This window comes from Triplophysa dalaica, chromosome 10 (genome assembly GCF_015846415.1).
Source record: "Triplophysa dalaica isolate WHDGS20190420 chromosome 10, ASM1584641v1, whole genome shotgun sequence".
In the NCBI taxonomy this organism is placed as follows: Eukaryota; Metazoa; Chordata; class Actinopteri; order Cypriniformes; family Nemacheilidae; genus Triplophysa; species Triplophysa dalaica.
In genome coordinates this window covers 229,502-247,260 of record NC_079551.1, presented here as the reverse complement: position 1 = coordinate 247,260, position 17,759 = coordinate 229,502, and the positions used below count along the sequence as shown (strand labels likewise).

Sequence of the window (17,759 nt, the reverse complement as noted above, 5' to 3'; positions counted from 1 at the left end):
TGAACCGATCTCGCGATACCGCAACGCGCTACAGACAGTCTCAAACACACACAGAGCGCCATTTGCTTCGAACGCACGTGTGTTTTGCGTGTCATGAGTTCGCGTCGCAGTGTTTATTACCCTTAAATCGTTTAATTTAATTTATCGTCATTATGCCGAAGCTGAAGAAAAGTAAGAGCGGAGGGGAGCGCGGTGGTTCCGCTGTCGGACTCGCCGATCAGATCATGCAGGGAGACTCGGTTCGGATGAGCGGTCGCGTGAAGAGCCGGAGCCGAACTCACGAGGAGGACCAGGAGTACGTGGACGAGAAACTCTCGAGAAAGATCCTCCAGCAGGCACGAATCCAACAGGAGGAACTGCAGACTGAGTTTGGGGTCACACCTGAAACAAAAAAAAGACAACCGGCCACAAATCTAGGTGAGAGAGAGAGAGTGAGAGAGAGAGATAGATGGGTTGAGAGAGTGAGAGAGAGATAGATGGGGTGAGAGAGTGAGAGAGAGATAGATGGGGTGAGAGAGAGATAGATGGGGTGAGAGAGTGAGACAGAGAGTGAGACAGAGAGAGAGAGAGAGAGAGAGAGAGAGAGAGAGAGAGAGAGTGTGAGACAGAGAGAGAGAGAGAGAGAGTGAGACAGAGAGAGAGTGAGACAGAGAGAGAGAGAGAGAGAGAGAGAGAGAGAGAGAGAGAGAGAGAGAGATGGGGTGAGAGAGTGAGACAGACAGAGAGAGAGAGTGAGACAGAGAGAGAGAGAGAGAGTGAGACAGAGAGAGAGAGTGAGACAGAGAGAGAGAGAGAGAGAGAGAGAGTGTGAGACAGAGAGAGAGTGAGACAGAGAGAGAGAGAGAGAGAGAGTGAGTGAGACAGAGAGAGAGAGAGAGAGAGAGAGTGTGAGACAGAGGTAGTGAGACCATCACAACTTACAGACAGACACGGTTAAAGATGGACAGACTGTAATAAACACACACAGTTAAAGGTACAGACCCACAGATGTGATGTCATAGATGTGATGTCTGTGATTGGTTGTTTCAGGTCCGAGCACACAGGATGGGGATTCAGATGAGGAGTGGCCCGCTCTGGGTGAATCCACAGAGGACACGCCCACAGAGGTGCAGGTGGATCCAGAAGATGAGAAGGCCATTCAGACGTTCATGAACAAGAATCCTCCTGTCAGGTGAGTGCGTGTGACTGACCCCAGACGTTCTGTGTCACGTCACCTGATCTCTGACATCACCTCATGATTGACAGACGGACGTTAGCTGACATCATCATGGAGAAGATCACGGAGAAGCAGACCGAGGTGGGCACCGTGATGTCAGAGATGTCGGGTCGACCCGTCCCTCAGCTCGACCCCAGAGTCATAGAGGTGTACAGAGGTGTCCACAAGGTGAGGATTCATATGTGCTCTTCATGTCCTCGTGATGTCATCACTGTGGATTATAACTCGCCCTCTCTCTCTCTCTCTCTCTCTCTTTAGGTTCTGTCTAAATATCGCAGCGGGAAACTGCCCAAAGCGTTTAAGATCATCCCGGCTCTGTCTAACTGGGAGCAGATCCTGTATCTGACGGAGCCCGAGACTTGGACCGCTGCTGCCATGTATCAAGCCACCAGGTGTGAATAAACACACACGCGTGACACATGGCTAACACTGGTCGCTTGACACTGCTGTGACCGCTGTGATGTGGTTTGTGTTTTGCGGTAGAATCTTCACCTCCAATCTAAAGGAACGCATGGCCCAGCGCTTCTACAATCTGGTGCTGTTGCCGAGAGTCCGAGACGACATCGCCGAGTACAAGAAGCTGAACTTTCACCTTTACAGCGCGCTGAAGAAAGCTCTGTTCAAACCTGGAGCCTGGTTCAAAGGTGACATGACACCTCACATACATCTGACTACGTCTGCGTGACGTCTGCGTTCACATGTGGAATACATTGTCAGGTGTCACAGACGTCTGTGAGATGTTGATGATTATGAACAGATGTTAAACAGCTCTTTCTAATGGAGCGTTCCCACCACACGTGACTTGGACGCTTGAACATTTTCAGTTTAAACAATTCATTCACGTGTGAAATATTATTTTATTCTTACGACAAAAATTAACATATTCTTAAGAAAGTTTTTGAGAATCTTTTAAGAAATGTTTGTGAATTGCACTTAGAAACATTCTTACAAACTTCCTATAATTGATCTTACGAAAGTTCTTATATTTTGTTCCCTGATCTTCAGCAGAAGTCTTACAGACGTGTGTGTGCTAGATGGGTTCCGTAGATCTCGACTGCACATCAAATATTCAGGATGACGTCATCATTTTGATATTATATGATTTAACATTAAAACATGATCCACACACAGAAACTAACAAATGGCCGATCTAGTCGCTGTAATATAAACGTGTTGAAGTCTCTACTGAAAACATTTAAAAGAAGTAAAACCTCAACCTGCGAATTAATTGTTTAAACGGCTGAATGAATGACGTAGATGCACCATCTAGTGACTGTGTATGAAGTGTCTTGAGGCCACAATATTCTTTACTTTTTGTGTTCAATTATTCTTTAAATTGGATTGTAATCAGCAATAATTCCTTAAAGTAGATTGTGTATAAACTACTCAAGGTTCTTTTGTAAATGCTATCTTATTTGACATTAATATAAGATATTTGCACAAACCATCAACCTATTTTATTAAATACTGTTTAAGTGACTGTTAAACATTTGAACTGATATTTCCAAAATTGGCAAAAGTGAAAAATATCTATTTTTGGCAGACAGTTTCCTGTTGTTAATCATGTAATATTTAATTGAAGACTATTTTGGGGGGGATTGGGCGAGGGTGCGTGCGGTCTTCCTACTTTTTTTTTTCTCGGCTGATCACATGCCTGATACATGCATATATTTAAGAAACATAAAATATAAAAATTAATTAACGTTTATATGTCATTTACATTGTATATATCAATGTCAATTCACCCAAAAAAATGAAATGCATAAATGTACATTTATGTGTATGTTTTTGTGTTTATAGATACAAAATTAATATGGACAATACACGTACACATATTACATAAACACAAACTTTTGTTCTGGAATTAACCTCTTATAACCAGCCCTACAATGAACACATAGTTTATCAAATCTACGTCACTCGGCACTGTTCTAGTACACATGAGTGTTTGTGAGAAGAACACATCTTGTGTTTCTTTGAAGTTCAATTAAAAATCAATAAAGTGTGTGTGCGAAGTGACCACAACACAAGGGGGCGCTATTGAACTCAGACACAAATCACACCTGGTGTGACACAAAACAACATCTTAATCTCTATTCGGAGTGAATTTATATGTACGTTGTGTTGTTTTTGTGTGTGTTTTAGGAATTCTGCTGCCGCTGTGCGAGTCGGGCACATGCACGCTAAGAGAAGCCATCATCATCGGCAGCGTCCTCACCAAATGCTCCATACCAGTGCTGTACTCCAGGTGAACGCACACATACACACGCATGCACACATACACAAATACACACAGTTTGAGGACAAACACTTAATGTTTGGTTGACTTCCGCAGCGCCGCGATGCTCAAACTGGCAGAGACGGAATACAACGGCGCCAACAGCACTTTCCTGCGCCTGTTACTGGAGAAGAAGTACGCTCTTCCCTTCCGCGTGCTGGATTCTCTGGTGGCTCACTTCCTGTCGTTCCGTACGGAGAAGCGGACTCTGCCGGTGCTGTGGCATCAGAGCCTGCTGACGCTGGCACAGCTATATAAAGCCGATCTGTCGTGTGAACAGAAGGAGGCTTTACTGGAACTGCTGAAGATTCAAACACACCCGCAGATCACAGCCGAGATCAGACGAGAGCTTCAGAGCGCTGAACCCAGAGACGTGGAGGACGTCACGCCGGCCATGTGCGACGACTGAGACACTATCACACTTCTTCTCATGATTGAATGTGTGTCGTCAGGTTTGCTATATCTGTGATTGACAGGTGTTGAATTGCTGTTTATTAAAATCATATTGTATAAACATCAGGTCTGTTTGGTTTTCATTTCACTTATCGTGCAAATGATTGAATATTTGAAAATGCATTTCTGAAACCGAAACTGCAGATTTACTACAATCAATTTAACAATTGATTGTGCGGTGAGACGTGACTTAATGTAACAGATGCTTGAAAATAAAGAGTGTTTGATCAGATCTAACATTTACATTTAGTAGAGGCTTTTATCCAAAGCGACTTACATTGCTTTATCCTATACATTATACATAGTTATTTGCAATCCCCTGGGATCAAACCCACAACCTTGCGTTGTTAACACAATGTTCTTACCACTGAGCTACAGGGAAGCTGTTTTAAGTACTTTTAAATCCCTTTAACAATTTGTTTAGTACTTTATTTACTCAACCTTATAAATAAACTATATTTAAAGAGCTTGCTTCCAAAATGAGATAACTCAAATTGTTCACTAATCGTTTTTTTTTTGTGCATTCCAATTATTATCAGTCGAGCAGTCGCTTTGTTTTCATTTGAGCCATAATAACTAACACAATAAAAGCATTTTTAAACCGAGTAATCTCATTTTGGAACCAAACTTTAAATTTATTATTACAGAATACCAGCATACACATTAACATTATATTGATTTATATACTTTATTGTTAAAAAATATATTTTCTTGTGGTATGCATTTTTTCTTAATTATATTAATCTGCGCTTGTGTATGATTATAAAATGAAACAAGAACGTGTATTGAAAAAGGAACATTTAGTTTTAGTTCATTTTTACTCTTAAAATCGAGCGTGAAGGTTGTTAGTGACGTCATGCGCTCAACCACTTCGTGAGGACGGAGCCTCGGGAACGTCACGGGCCGCCGCTCGCGCACGAGTCCTCATTTGCACGGAATTAAAGTGTTTTAACCACATAATTACCTGTTAAATGCATAAAAATGAATCGTTCGACGTGTTTGAGACGTTTGTGTTCTCATTCTAGATTATAATCCGGCGTCACAGACTCGCTCTTGACTGGTTTTAGTTCAAATGTGAAATCCTGTCAGGCGAAGGTTCGAGAGATCAAATGGAGTTATTGTGTCTCGAGACTGTTGAACTGGACTGCGGGTCTCAGCTGAAGTCCAGAACGGTTCGGGCGTTCAGAGACGCGGTTCTGACCCAAGACTCGCGTGTCCAGCAGAACCTCTTGAGCTCTGAGAGACCGAACATCTCATCCAGACCCGAACCCGGGAGCGTCACCGAGAACACCGACGTGCAGCCGTACATGCGCCGAATATTAACGGGCTGGATGCTGCAGGTAAGACGACATCAGATCCGAATCCGCATCGTTCAGGTCACACTGGTTTGATCTGGATTCAGGATTCAGACCATAGAAATGAATCGTACAGATCAGATCATTTGAATCACGTAGATGTTCAGACTTATTTAACGATTGAAATCAACATCTGAAATTCAAAATCATTCTAGTCTGAAATAAAAAAACACCTAAATTACAGATTCAATTAATGTCATTCACACGTGATCTAAAATATAAGTTTCTTTCATTAATGAGTCGTTTGAAGAGTTCTTTCATTAATGAGTCGTTTGAAGAGTTTCTTTCATTAATGAGTCGTTTGAAGAGTTTCTTTTATAAATGAGTCGTTTGAAGAGTTTCTTTCATAAATGAGTCGTTTGAAGAGTTTCTTTCATAAATGAGTCGTTTGAAGAGTTTCTTTCATAAATGAGTCGTTTGAAGAGTTTCTTTCATTAATGAGTCGTTTGAAGAGTTTCTTTTATAAATGAGTCGTTTGAAGAGATCTTTCATTAATGAGTCGTTTGAAGAGTTTCTTTCATAAATGAGTCGTTTGAAGAGTTTCTTTCATTAATGAGTCGTTTGAAGAGTTTCTTTTATAAATGAGTCGTTTGAAGAGTTTCTTTCATAAATGAGTCGTTTGAAGAGTTTCTTTCATTAATGAGTCGTTTGAAGAGTTTCTTTTATAAATGAGTCGTTTGAAGAGTTTCTTTCATTAATGAGTCGTTTGAAGAGTTTCTTTCATTAATGAGTCGTTTGAAGAGTTTCTTTCATTAATGAGTCGTTTGAAGAGATCTTTTATAAATGAGTCGTTTGAAGAGTTTCTTTCATAAATGAGTCGTTTGAAGAGTTTCTTTCATTAATGAGTCGTTTGAAGAGTTTCTTTTATAAATGAGTCGTTTGAAGAGATCTTTCATTAATGAGTCGTTTGAAGAGATCTTTCATAAATGAGTCGTTTGAAGAGTTTCTTTCATTAATGAGTCGTTTGAAGAGTTTCTTTTATAAATGAGTCGTTTGAAGAGATCTTTCATTAATGAGTCGTTTGAAGAGATCTTTCATAAATGAGTCGTTTGAAGAGTTTCTTTCATTAATGAGTCGTTTGAAGAGATCTTTCATTAATGAGTCGTTTGAAGAGATCTTTCATAAATGAGTCGTTTGAAGAGTTTCTTTCATTAATGAGTCGTTTGAAGAGTTTCTTTCATTAATGAGTCGTTTGAAGAGATCTTTCATAAATGAGTCGTTTGAAGAGTTTCTTTCATAAATGAGTCGTTTGAAGAGTTTCTTTCATTAATGAGTCGTTTGAAGAGTTTCTTTCATTAATGAGTTGTATGAAGAGTTTCTTTCATAAATGAGTCGTTTGAAGAGTTTCTTTCATTAATGAGTCGTTTGAAGAGTTTCTTTCATTAATGAGTTGTATGAAGAGTTTCTTTCATAAATGAGTCGTTTGAAGAGTTTCTTTCATTAATGAGTCGTTTGATGAGTTTCTTTCATAAATGTTTTGTTTCTTTTATAAATGAATTTCTTTCATTAATGAGTCGTTTGAAGAGTTTCTTTCATTAATGAGTCGTTAGAAGAGTTTCTTTTATAAATGAGTCGTTTGAAGAGTTTCTTTAATAAATGAGTCATTTGAAGAGTTTCTTTCATTAATGAGTCGTTTGAAGAGTTTCTTTCATTAATTAGTCGTTTGAAGAGTTTCTATCATAAATGAGTCGTTTGAAGAGTTTCTTTCATAAGTGAGTCGTTTGAAGAGTTTCTTTTATAAATGAGTCATTTAAAGAGTTTCTTTCATAAGTGAGTCGTTTGAAGAGTTTCTTTTATAAATGAGTCATTTAAAGAGTTTCTTTCATAAGTGAGTCGTTTGAAGAGTTTCTTTCATAAATGAGTCGTTTGAATTGAATCGTTTCAGTTGTCTGTTATTTGTGAACAGGTGTGTGAGGATCAGAAGTGTGAGGAGGAGGTGTTTCCTCTGGCCGTTCATTATCTGGACCGCTACATGTCCCAGCATCCCGTACAGAAGAGCAGACTGCAGCTGCTGGGAACCGTCTGCATGTTTCTGGCCTCCAAACTCCGGGAATCGGTTCCTCTGAGCGCCTCCAAGCTCTCCGTCTACACAGACCACGGCGTCACCATCCCTGAGATACTGGTAATGATTCATTCACATCAATGATTCAGTGGTTGTAACACAGCGTCTCAACATGTGTGTGTGTGTGTGTTTGTAGCAGTGGGAGGTTCTGGTGGTGTCTCGACTGAACTGGGATCTGGCCTCAGTGCTGCCCTCTGACTTCCTGGAAGTGTTACTGCAGGGTCTTCCGCTGCAGAACCCGACGCTCGTACGGCGGCACGTGCACTCTTACATCGCGCTGACCGCCACTGGTACATCACACACACGCGTGAACTTTGACCTGTGGAGTCATGAATCATTCACGTGGACTGACAGTTTATTTAAGCGTGTCGTTCACACAAGCTCAGACGTGCACGTTGACTCACAGTTTTGCACATGTGGCCACTGACCAATCAGAATAAAATATTTTCTCGTGATATATTAGCAATAACACACAGTGTAATATACTGTTGGGCTGCAGCATGTGTGACGTGTTTGTGTTTCAGAGCTGAAGTTCTCAATCTTTACTCCGTCTGCCGTGGCTTGCTCATGTGTGACAGCCGCTGTTATCAGACTCAACGTCCTGACCGAGACGCTCACCGCTGATGCTCTCCTTCAGGTCCTGAGGAACCTCTTAAACGTGGATGAGGTGAGGACGGTTTATTTTCAGTCGGCTCACGATTGGAGTGACGTTTCTCTGAAGGAGTTTGTGTGTGTGATTCAGACGTCTCTCTGCGAGTGTTACTCAGCGCTGGAGGACACCATCGAGCTGACGCTGGGCCGGACGTCACCTGACCTCACCTGCACACCTGACGATGTTCAGGATGTCATGCGGTGACAGGTGGAGATCTGACCCTAACCCATTCCAGCACTTTCCTGCTCAGTGGTTTGTTTGTGGAGTTGTTAATGTTCACATGTAACGTCAGTTCCTTCTTATGTTTTTAATATCGCAGATGTCTCGCACTAGATCAAATGTTTGCGTTGCCTTCAGACCTTTGTCCTGTTAAACACGCTGCTGTAAATGTTAGCGTTTACACCACTGACCGTCTGTGACACAATCTTAATTCACGTGTTTCTGCTAGAGAGCTTTAATTTAAAGAATGTGAAAATAAAATGAACAGAATGAGATGAAGGTTGTTTGGGGTGTTTTTTGACAAAAAATAAAATGATAAAAATATAAAATTGAAAAAGAAAACAATAGAAAAATAGTTTTTTTTACATAAACATTAAGATTCAATATCACTATAAGTACGTGAAAATATTTTTTTTGTATATTGATGTTTGTGAATTTGCTTGTCGTGTAAATCAGATGTCAAACTCTACAGTCTTGTCTATTTAAACTATTATTTATTTTTATTTTAGGTTGAAACATGACTTGTATATCATGACACTTACCTGAAAATATAAACGTGCGTCTCAATTCACACATTTTTGACCCGCACATTTAATTTAATTTAATTTAGTCATTTGGCAGACGCTTTTATCCAAAGCAACTTACAGTGCACTTATTACAGGGACAATCCCCCTGGAGCAACATGGAGTAAAGTGTCTTGCTCAAGGACACACTGGTGGTGCTGGGATCGAACCAACAACCTTTTGATTTACCAGTTCAGTGGTTTAACCCACTGCCTCTCTTCTGCAGTGCAGGGGGTTGTGGGTAATATTACTCGTCTGTTACATTTGACTGTATTACAGATACTACAACTTATGATGGGCTTAAATTTAACTACAAGACTTTTGAAATCTGAACTAGACATCACTCACTTCACTTGTAGACTTTTTGAAAGTTTGCAGAATAAAACGGGACATCACACACAAAATCTGCAGACTAGCACACAAGTCCAGACTGATCTGAGCAAAAGTCTGGAAGTGTATTCCATCCTTCGTGTGCAAATCAGAATGCCGTTTAATATTTTTTCATAAGTTTTATTTGAAAGATCGTTTTGCTACAACAGTGTAACGTTTTTGGCTTCTCCGTAAAGACAGAATAAAAGTCCAGGCAGGTTTTTCTCTCTTCTGCTGTTTTATTGGTCCACAGTTTCATGCAGAAACTCAATGTCAGCAAACGAATAAAAAACAGACCTCACCGCCTCGGTTAAAACAAACCACCAAATGTACACGTTACTGTTACAAACACTGAAAACCTTCAAACACCCCGTGACACTTAAATAAAACAACCACCAAAACATCAACGCTAATACAACATTTCTCCATGATTTCATGACGGACTGACTTAAGAAAGACAGTTTAATAATGAGAACTTTCACATTGTTTAAAGAGGTCAGTGTGTTATCTGCCGTCGTAAATTACCCTTTTATCAAGAAACAGAACAAAGTCCACAATTCATAAAGCCATGAGGAGATAACAGTCGATTGTGTTTGCTGCGCCGCTAAATTGGCAGGAATAATAAACCTCCGTTATCAGTGTTTGTTTGCTGTGGAAATATTCTTGTGTGTGTTGTGTCCTTGTGTCACCCCTGTCTCCATGTTAGCTGATATACTTATTGTGTACGCTTGTGTAATCAACCCACATTAACAGTTGAGCTGAATTTACAATCAATTCCTAACTTGCTCTTTGGTACCCTTTCTATAATCCAAAACCTTAAAATGGCAAATGGGTTCATCAGCGCCTACAAAACAAAACCAAACTTTCCCTCAGAACAAGTGTATAATAAAAATATGCACAGTCACACAAACTGTTTTCCTGTCAGAATGAAGTACACCAGTCGCACAGCACTTCCTGTTCTCTGTTTCCTGTCTGCTCGGAATCGGCTCCTTTACCAGCCCATGGCGTCGCTCCAGAAGGTTTCCCAGAAGAAACGCATCCATGCCTCACGAGAGCCGTCTGCACATTCCCAGAGCAGAACTGAAAGGGTGCGTCGTCATGGCAGATTCACCATTTGGCGCTACGCTACGCTAAACACTTGTTTGTAAGTCTGAGTCACATTCTCGCAGTCCGAGATTGTAAACACGCTTTCAGACAATCCTGCACGGTAACAGTCTGTGTCCATTTCCCAGTGTCCCTGCCGCTGAGCAGGCCTGTCCTCCCTCAGGTGCAGTAGGTTATCCACGGACACGCATCCTCGCATGCGTCTGCCCCCTGATGGCCGCTCCATCGATGCGAGCGGGATCTCGCGGTCAGGCAGGTCGAGTCTGTCAAAGGACTCCGAGGAGAGGATGCTCTCCTCGCTGATGGCTCCGCTTGGTCGGGATCTGTCTCCGCCTGCGGGTAACGTGGGCGCCAGCTGGTCCATTGAGCCAAATTCTTTCAGGCCGCTGGAAAACTTGCCGCGGCGTTTGAGGATACCCTTGCGATGTCCCGCAGACGACGGGCACGGGATGTCTTCAAGGCTCTCTGGGGATGAGGAATAAAAGTCAGACTTGTTTTCAGAAGGCTTCTTTAAGATGCCTTTAGGCGGCGGGGGCGGGGGCAGGGCGGGTGTCTCTGCACACATGTTGGCCTGGGCGTCGGCGGGTGGTTTCTGTTTCAGACTGCCCCGCTTTTTCAGAATGCCTTTGTAGGGCCGTGGGGCGGAGCCTTCCTGCATCGTCTGAGAGACGTTATTTTCTTTGCGGGACCTGCGTACGGAGCGCTGGCGCTGGACCGGGTCCCCTCCGGCGGCTCCACCTGACCGCAGTAGACAGCGCACCTTCGAGCCGCTCTGGAGTAACGGACGAGAGGTGCGACGCAACCAGTCGGCGATGCGGGTGGAGCTGCCCGTCTGACATGCGCCGGTCACTCGATGGGCAGCTGCGGTCTCGTTCTGAGGCAGCAGGGGGTGCTGATAACCCCAGTTGAGCCACCAGTGTCCGGCGATCTCGCCTAGAGACGCCCTACGTGCCGGGTTCACCATCAACATCCAGCGGATCAAACCACACGCATCTGTGAGAGGAAAGTGAGGTTTAATGATGAGGAATCAAAGAGGCTTTAGGTTCAAAGATCAGAGGAGGTGACCTCACCGGAAGGTTTGCTTGGTTTGCGGTAGTCTCCAGAGCTAATCTGTTGGACCAGGTTCTTGTGGTCATGTCCGTCAAACGGCATGGCTCCGTGCACCAGCGTGTAGAGCAGAACACCCAGAGACCAGCAGTCCACCTCTGGACCTCTGTACGGCCGCCCGTTGACGATCTCTGGAGAGGCGTAGAGAGGACTCCCACAGTACGTCTGCAGGAACTTATCACCCTGATACAGGTTAGACAGCCCAAAATCAGCAATCTGAAAGGAGAGAGATGCTTCTGTCAGATCACTAGAGACTAGCACACAGACACCGTTTATACACTGATGTGAAGCAAGTTTCCATTGTATGTGTGTTTTACGATACAAAAACACAGATACAACTGCTTCATACTTGAACTAATCTGCAATACACCTCCCTAGAAGCGCTTTAATAGGTATATATGAAACAAAAAACCACACATGGTTACAAGTTTGTTGCTAAATTAACGAAGATTTTCACAAATTAATATTAAAATTGTTAAAAAAAATCGTAATAACTTTTAACCACTCACTTTGATATTTCCGTTGTCATCCAACAAGATGTTCTCCAGTTTCAGGTCACGATGAACAATCCCGTTCTGTTCAAGACAACAGAGATACATGTTAGATTGCAGCAAGCGCTTCTTTAATGACGCAACGCCTTGATTCTGATGCTGAGAACCAAAATTCCCCGAAACACTTTCATTATTCACACTTAATGACTAAACGCATCCAAAAATCCCCAAACATTTACAATCACGGAGGGGAGGATTGTTTTTATAATCACAATAAAAACAGCGCTGAATTTTTTTAATGTTCATTGTCACGGCCCGTCGGCGTGGGTCGTCCTCTTTTATCTTTATATGATCTCTAAATAAGGACACGGACGCAGCGGGAGCGCTCGGGTCACGGTAGAATGGAATGGGCGGGCGGTGTGTGGAATGCCAGCTATGTGTGATGGTATTGTTCCATAGGAGGCCAAAATACACCTGACGTCTCGCTTCCTCTCATTTAGTGCTGCCACAAAAACACACAGTTGAGACTCGCAATGACCTCACAAAATAACACCATCATGATGAATTCATGAAAATAAACCAAGAGCATGTTTTTGGGTGTGTATGTGTTTCACATTGTAGCTCTACAGACGTATTGCGTGACTTGAGATGCTGTTTGAAATATTGTGTCCGTCAGTGCGAGCATGCATTATAAATGTGTGTGTCTGTCTGAAACTCAACCGTCTCTCTCTCTCTTTGTCGGTGTTCAGTCATGTGAAGTGGAACGTGTGTTACGCAAGCTTGCATTCTGTGCTTTTAGTCTGGACCGGTTTCTCTGAGACCTCCTCGGGCACAAGGTATAAGCTTTAGACACTATACAAAATCTTCAAATGAATTGTATTTGACAGAGCAACGCTCACTCAGGCCGTACCAATGGGTGTTTAATGTTGGAGACATGCAGACATATATGTGTGATCTCTCACCTTGTGACAGTAATGGACGGCAGACACGATCTGTCTGAACAAATGTCTGGCTTCATTCTCAGACATGTGCTGTTTGTCACTGATGTAGTCGTACAGATCTCCACCGCTCGCGTACTCCATCACAATCACCATCTTATCTTTATTCTCAAACACTGAAATACACACACACAGAGAATTAAAGCAAAACTCAAGTCAGTTCTTTTAACTGTTATAAATCAAGGTTATTTGAATTGACTCAAATAAAAAATGTCGGCGTTTTCAATTTTCCATAAAATATTGGTCTCCAATTTCTGTAAAAACTAAACATAAATTTTTAATAAATAGAGCGCTAAAACCATAATAATAAAGAAAAACTAAAATAAAGCTAAAATAAAAACACATTAATTTAATCGCAACATAAAAAAAAATTGTCAAAGGCATATAGCAAAATTGGTCAAAATGTAACTAAAATCAACATTTTATGTATGTTTTTCAATTTAGAATAGAAATAGAACTAAAAAGTAAACTACAATAATTATAAATAAATAAAAATTAAACTATCATATTTTATAAAACTATAATAAATGCTTTATTTTTAATTTAAACATTTATTTTTACAGGTTTTTTTTGGTTAAAATAAGAAATAGTTGTAGTGATAATCCTGTAGAGTCAATAAAACATTTGTTTCTAACTGTGTTTAGAAGAGCAAACACACGTGTTGATGTGAGTAATGCTGACGCTGGTGTACAGAGAACACGAGGGGCAGTGAAGCAGAAGAAATGTGTTTTTTGGGGGCAGTCTTATATAATCCACACAAAGAGACGTAGCGTGACAGAGAAGAAGGCGTTTATTAAGCGTGAATAATGACATCTGGTTGTGTGATGTTAAGACCTTCATATATGGTGATGATGTGAGGGTGAGCGATAGACGTCATGATCTCAATCTCACGACGAATGTGAATTAAATCCTGCTCGTCTTTGATCTTCTCTTTTCTGATGGATTTTATGGCCACCTGACAAACAAAGAAACACACAAACAATGAGTCCACATCAACACAAATACAACAGTGGCTTCATGTAAAGAACATTTGTAAAGGACGACTGTGAAGAACATTTACTGTAAATAATAAATTCGTATAATAAAATATAACATATCAATTGTTGTTCATTTGCTTATACACAAACAAACAAGCATTTGTATCTCATGTAACGTTACTGAAGTAAACATTTGTGATGTAAATGACACTGATGTCACAGGGTTGAAACACAATCACTCTTGACGCTCTTGCTGTGATTGTGCTGAACTTTTTTATGGATGATGTCAGTGGAAATCTGGTCTGGTGTGAGACGCTTTGCATGTGGAAGGATGAATTTGCGTATCGCCTTTGTGTCTTTTGCCTCCATTGTCTCACACGTGAGGCCTTTTGTGCGTCTGTATGCCAATATCAATTGTGTGTGTCGTCAGGCATAGATGTTTGAGATTCCTCAGTGTATTTGTGTACTTGTGGCAGACGGGTGTATTGAGGGTCAGAAGTGACTCAACAGATGGACAAACAGAGCAGAACTCGTTCAGACCTGAAGAGGAATTTCACACCGCTGCTCTCCAAACCCCATTTATCACCCCAACACACACACACACACACACACACACACTCACTCACGTGCGCACGCACACACACACTCACTCACACGCACACACACACACTCACTCACACGCACACACACACACACATTAGAGATCATAAATGATCACAGAATTCTGATATTAGCCTGAACTGTCCCTTTAGTGCACTTTGATCAGTTATGTATGTTCGTCATGTCTGACAGGAATTGAATCCCAGCGTAACAAACCGGTTCATGTGCAGATAATAAACCCTGTGAATGTTCCTCTGACAGGAAATATCTGAAACACAACTTTCTAAAAGTGTCCACAGATCTGAAAGAGTGGGATTAGACACAAGTCTGGTGTGTATCAGCAGAATCAAGCGTCTTTCCTCCCTCATGTTTTCAGACGCTCTTATCTCTGAGCTCAGACGCGACTCTACTCGTTCCAAACCACACAACCTCTTCACAACAAAGACTACAGCAAACCTCATCTACACAACCAAACTGAAGGAGGAAACGTGTGCTTTTACAGGAAACGTTTTCAGTATCAGCAGCGAGGGAAAGGAAAGCCCCTGTGTGAGATCTCTCTAGAGGAGAAACACAATGAGGGTGGTTTGTCTTTCCATCAATGACACAACAAACCATTAAACACTCACTGAACAACTCAAATCATCTTCAAGTGGAAACTAAAACACGTGATTCACAGAATAAACAACAAGAATCAAGTTTCTCAACCTGACACCAAATCATCTTTTTCTTCTCTCAACACGTAGAGTCGAGGTTTTGGCCGTGATGACCTCAGGCTGGAATTCTGGGACGTCAGCGGCGCCTGACCTTTGAACTCAAGTCCAAACCCAGCGGCGTTTTATACACTGCAAACATTTTCCTGAAGCTCATACTTTTAACTTTCATGCATCCGAGTGTAAAAAACTAATTTGACTACTGAAAGCACCGAAGAAGAAGAAGTAGGGTGGTCATTTACACACGCACACACATATTCACACAAACACACTCACGCACAAATACTGCATCACACACACTGAGACATGTCTCAAAATCTGATACCCGTCTGATCCGCTCAGGTGTGAGATCAGTCAAACCTGTCGAGCAGATGATCGCATGTTGACTTTCTCCGTCCTGACAAACTCATTGTGTTACAGACACACAAGGGACTTGTTGTTCTTCATCCCACTCTTGTGTTTCAGGACCATGCATGCGGCTTGTGTAACGCAAACCCTGCGCTCGTTCCTGACGGCTAAAGACCTCAACACACAGTAGGAGTCAACATGACGTGATATTGTTTTCAATTCTCATTTCTGTGAAGTACAGCCAGAAAATCTGCATTGAAGTCGTTTTCTTCATAAGAGAATAGAAGATATACAGACTTTACTGAGAATGTTGTGAGAGACGTGTGCGTGCGAGTCTTTTAAGAGGTCGAATGGAGCCGCTGGCTATTTCCAAACGCAGGGCGGAGGCGCACAACCTGTTCTGTGTTTGCTTTCCATTTAAAGGAAAGTGCCTCTCTACACACAACTCAATGACTCACAACTCATGTTTGAACTGTCACACAAAAGGTCACACAAACACCACGCACACTTTTTGTCCGATGACATCCAACACAGTCCCGATGTCGTGAAATTGCGGCAGTTATATTCTGTTCACCTGTTTATAGACCTTTTTCAAAACAAAATGTTTCTCAACAACTTCAGTTTAAAGTGAAAGTTTAAGTAAAGTTGTGTTTGCGGGTCACTTGAATTTAAATGGCAATAACTTGCTTTAAAAGCGCAGTTTGCAGAACTAAAATGAATTTGTTAAATAATTTAGAAGATTTAAAGAATACAAAAATTGTCAATAAATTGTGAATTAATTGTAACATCTTAAAAATGTTATTCCTACTTCTGGTCTTTGGTCTGGCTGTACAATCAATGACACAACAAACAAACACTGCATCAGAACACAACACAAACAACACACAACATCCACCTCAGCAGAATACATTTAAATATAAAAACATAACAATTCACATCATTTACAACATGAATAATCATAATAAAAAGCACTACTAAACATGATCAGCCTTAACAATAGAGTTGATTATAGATGAAATAAATATGTGTAACTATAATAATAAATGATCGTGTGACGCTCACCGTTCTGCCGGACCGGTCCACGGCTCTCTTCACCCGTCCGTACGTGCCTTTCCCGAGAGTCTCGAGGAACTCGTATCTGTGTTTGACGTTGTGTTTGTGATAGTGTCTCTTCACCGCCTGACGCTTGACGGGCACATCACCCGAATCACCCGCACAGCTGCCCGAGAGAGTCTCCATGACCTGAAGATGATGTGGATGAAGAGTGATGTTTACATGTCCTCCTCCACGCGCACAACTCACTGAGCGCGCCGCCGATCACCTCGACTGTGAGTGGGGCGAATGTGACGTCAGCGTGTGGGCGGGTCGAAATTGCATTAAACCCCGCCCCAATGAGTTGGACGGAATCATTTAATAACGCTAGACATTAAAACAATTCGTTTTAGTTTATTAAAGTTATAAAGGGTGATAATAAATTCAAGGTTATTATAATATCCATATCTTTTTCATTTTGATTAAATAACATGTTAGATCTTTTGTATATTTTGCTCACTAACATCTTTAAGAGTTTTGTGTTAAAAGTTCAGTTTCTTTAATGTTTAACAGTCTGAGATCTGTGATGATAATAAACATTCACACATCAACAGTTGTGTATGCTCTTCACACAGTGACCGCCAGGTGGCGCAACTAGATCAGAAAAACTACTTTCACTTCATGAAAAACTATTAAAAGTCTTTTTACTGGAAAATAGGAACTATATGTCTATCCCACGTGCACTTCACTATCACTGGCAAAATAATATGACGAATTTGTTAGAAAATGAGACAAAAACATTGAAAAATCATGTTCTTAATATACTTGTTTTTATTGCGTTTAATTGTGTTAGTTAGCTGTATTTTTATTTATTTATTATGGCTTAAATCAAAACAAAACAAATGCAGTTTGATTGATATTAACTGGAATGCACTTCATATATTCAAACTCTTGGTATATTGTGAACGGCGTGTCTTTATCTCAATATTACGGTCAAATCATATTTTTGTTAAATCATAATTTGACTATAAAGCGTCAAAACTGTTTTTTCTTGTTCAAGTTGGACGGATGAAATAAGAAAGTTCATTCAGTTCAACAAGACGAAGTGTAGGAGTTAATCGGATGGATTTGTAGGAATGATTTGTTTCGTGTCACAGCGCAGTCTATGAGGGCCAGACTACATTTCCCAGCGAGCGTCAGTCGCGTGACGCCCCGCCCACCGCAC

The 17,759-nt window shown here is 41.3% G+C and overlaps 3 protein-coding genes across 4 annotated transcripts; 2 read left to right on the top strand and 1 right to left on the bottom strand.

Moving 5' to 3' along the window:
- The first annotated feature begins 8 nt into the window (after positions 1–8).
- Positions 9–4,010, top strand: bysl (bystin-like). The gene is made up of 7 exons (XM_056759002.1): positions 9–417; positions 1,030–1,171; positions 1,246–1,384; positions 1,475–1,608; positions 1,700–1,860; positions 3,362–3,464; positions 3,552–4,010. Exons 1-7 carry the CDS (start codon positions 153–155, stop codon positions 3,901–3,903), a joined length of 1,296 nt encoding a protein of 431 aa, XP_056614980.1. The 5' UTR covers positions 9–152; the 3' UTR covers positions 3,904–4,010.
- An 802-nt stretch (positions 4,011–4,812) lies between these two features.
- On the top strand, positions 4,813–8,510 carry ccnd3 (cyclin D3). 2 transcript variants are annotated; one of them, XM_056759321.1, is made up of 5 exons: positions 4,813–5,287; positions 7,209–7,424; positions 7,501–7,654; positions 7,889–8,031; positions 8,107–8,510. In XM_056759321.1, the coding sequence occupies exons 1-5, from the start codon at positions 5,057–5,059 to the stop codon at positions 8,218–8,220; spliced, it is 858 nt and encodes a 285-aa protein (XP_056615299.1). In that variant the 5' UTR covers positions 4,813–5,056; the 3' UTR covers positions 8,221–8,510. The 2 variants fall into 2 exon arrangements, with proteins under 2 accessions (XP_056615299.1, XP_056615298.1); XM_056759320.1 differs by having other exon boundaries at positions 7,188–7,424.
- Positions 8,511–9,282: 772 nt separating this feature from the next.
- On the bottom strand, positions 9,283–16,820 carry nuak2 (NUAK family, SNF1-like kinase, 2). The gene is made up of 6 exons (XM_056759419.1): positions 16,565–16,820; positions 13,702–13,822; positions 12,832–12,983; positions 11,888–11,953; positions 11,342–11,594; positions 9,283–11,264 (listed from the first exon to the last, which is right to left on the bottom strand). Exons 1-6 carry the CDS (start codon positions 16,739–16,741, stop codon positions 10,288–10,290), a joined length of 1,746 nt encoding a protein of 581 aa, XP_056615397.1. The 5' UTR covers positions 16,742–16,820; the 3' UTR covers positions 9,283–10,287.
- Between the last annotated feature and the right edge of the window lie 939 nt (positions 16,821–17,759).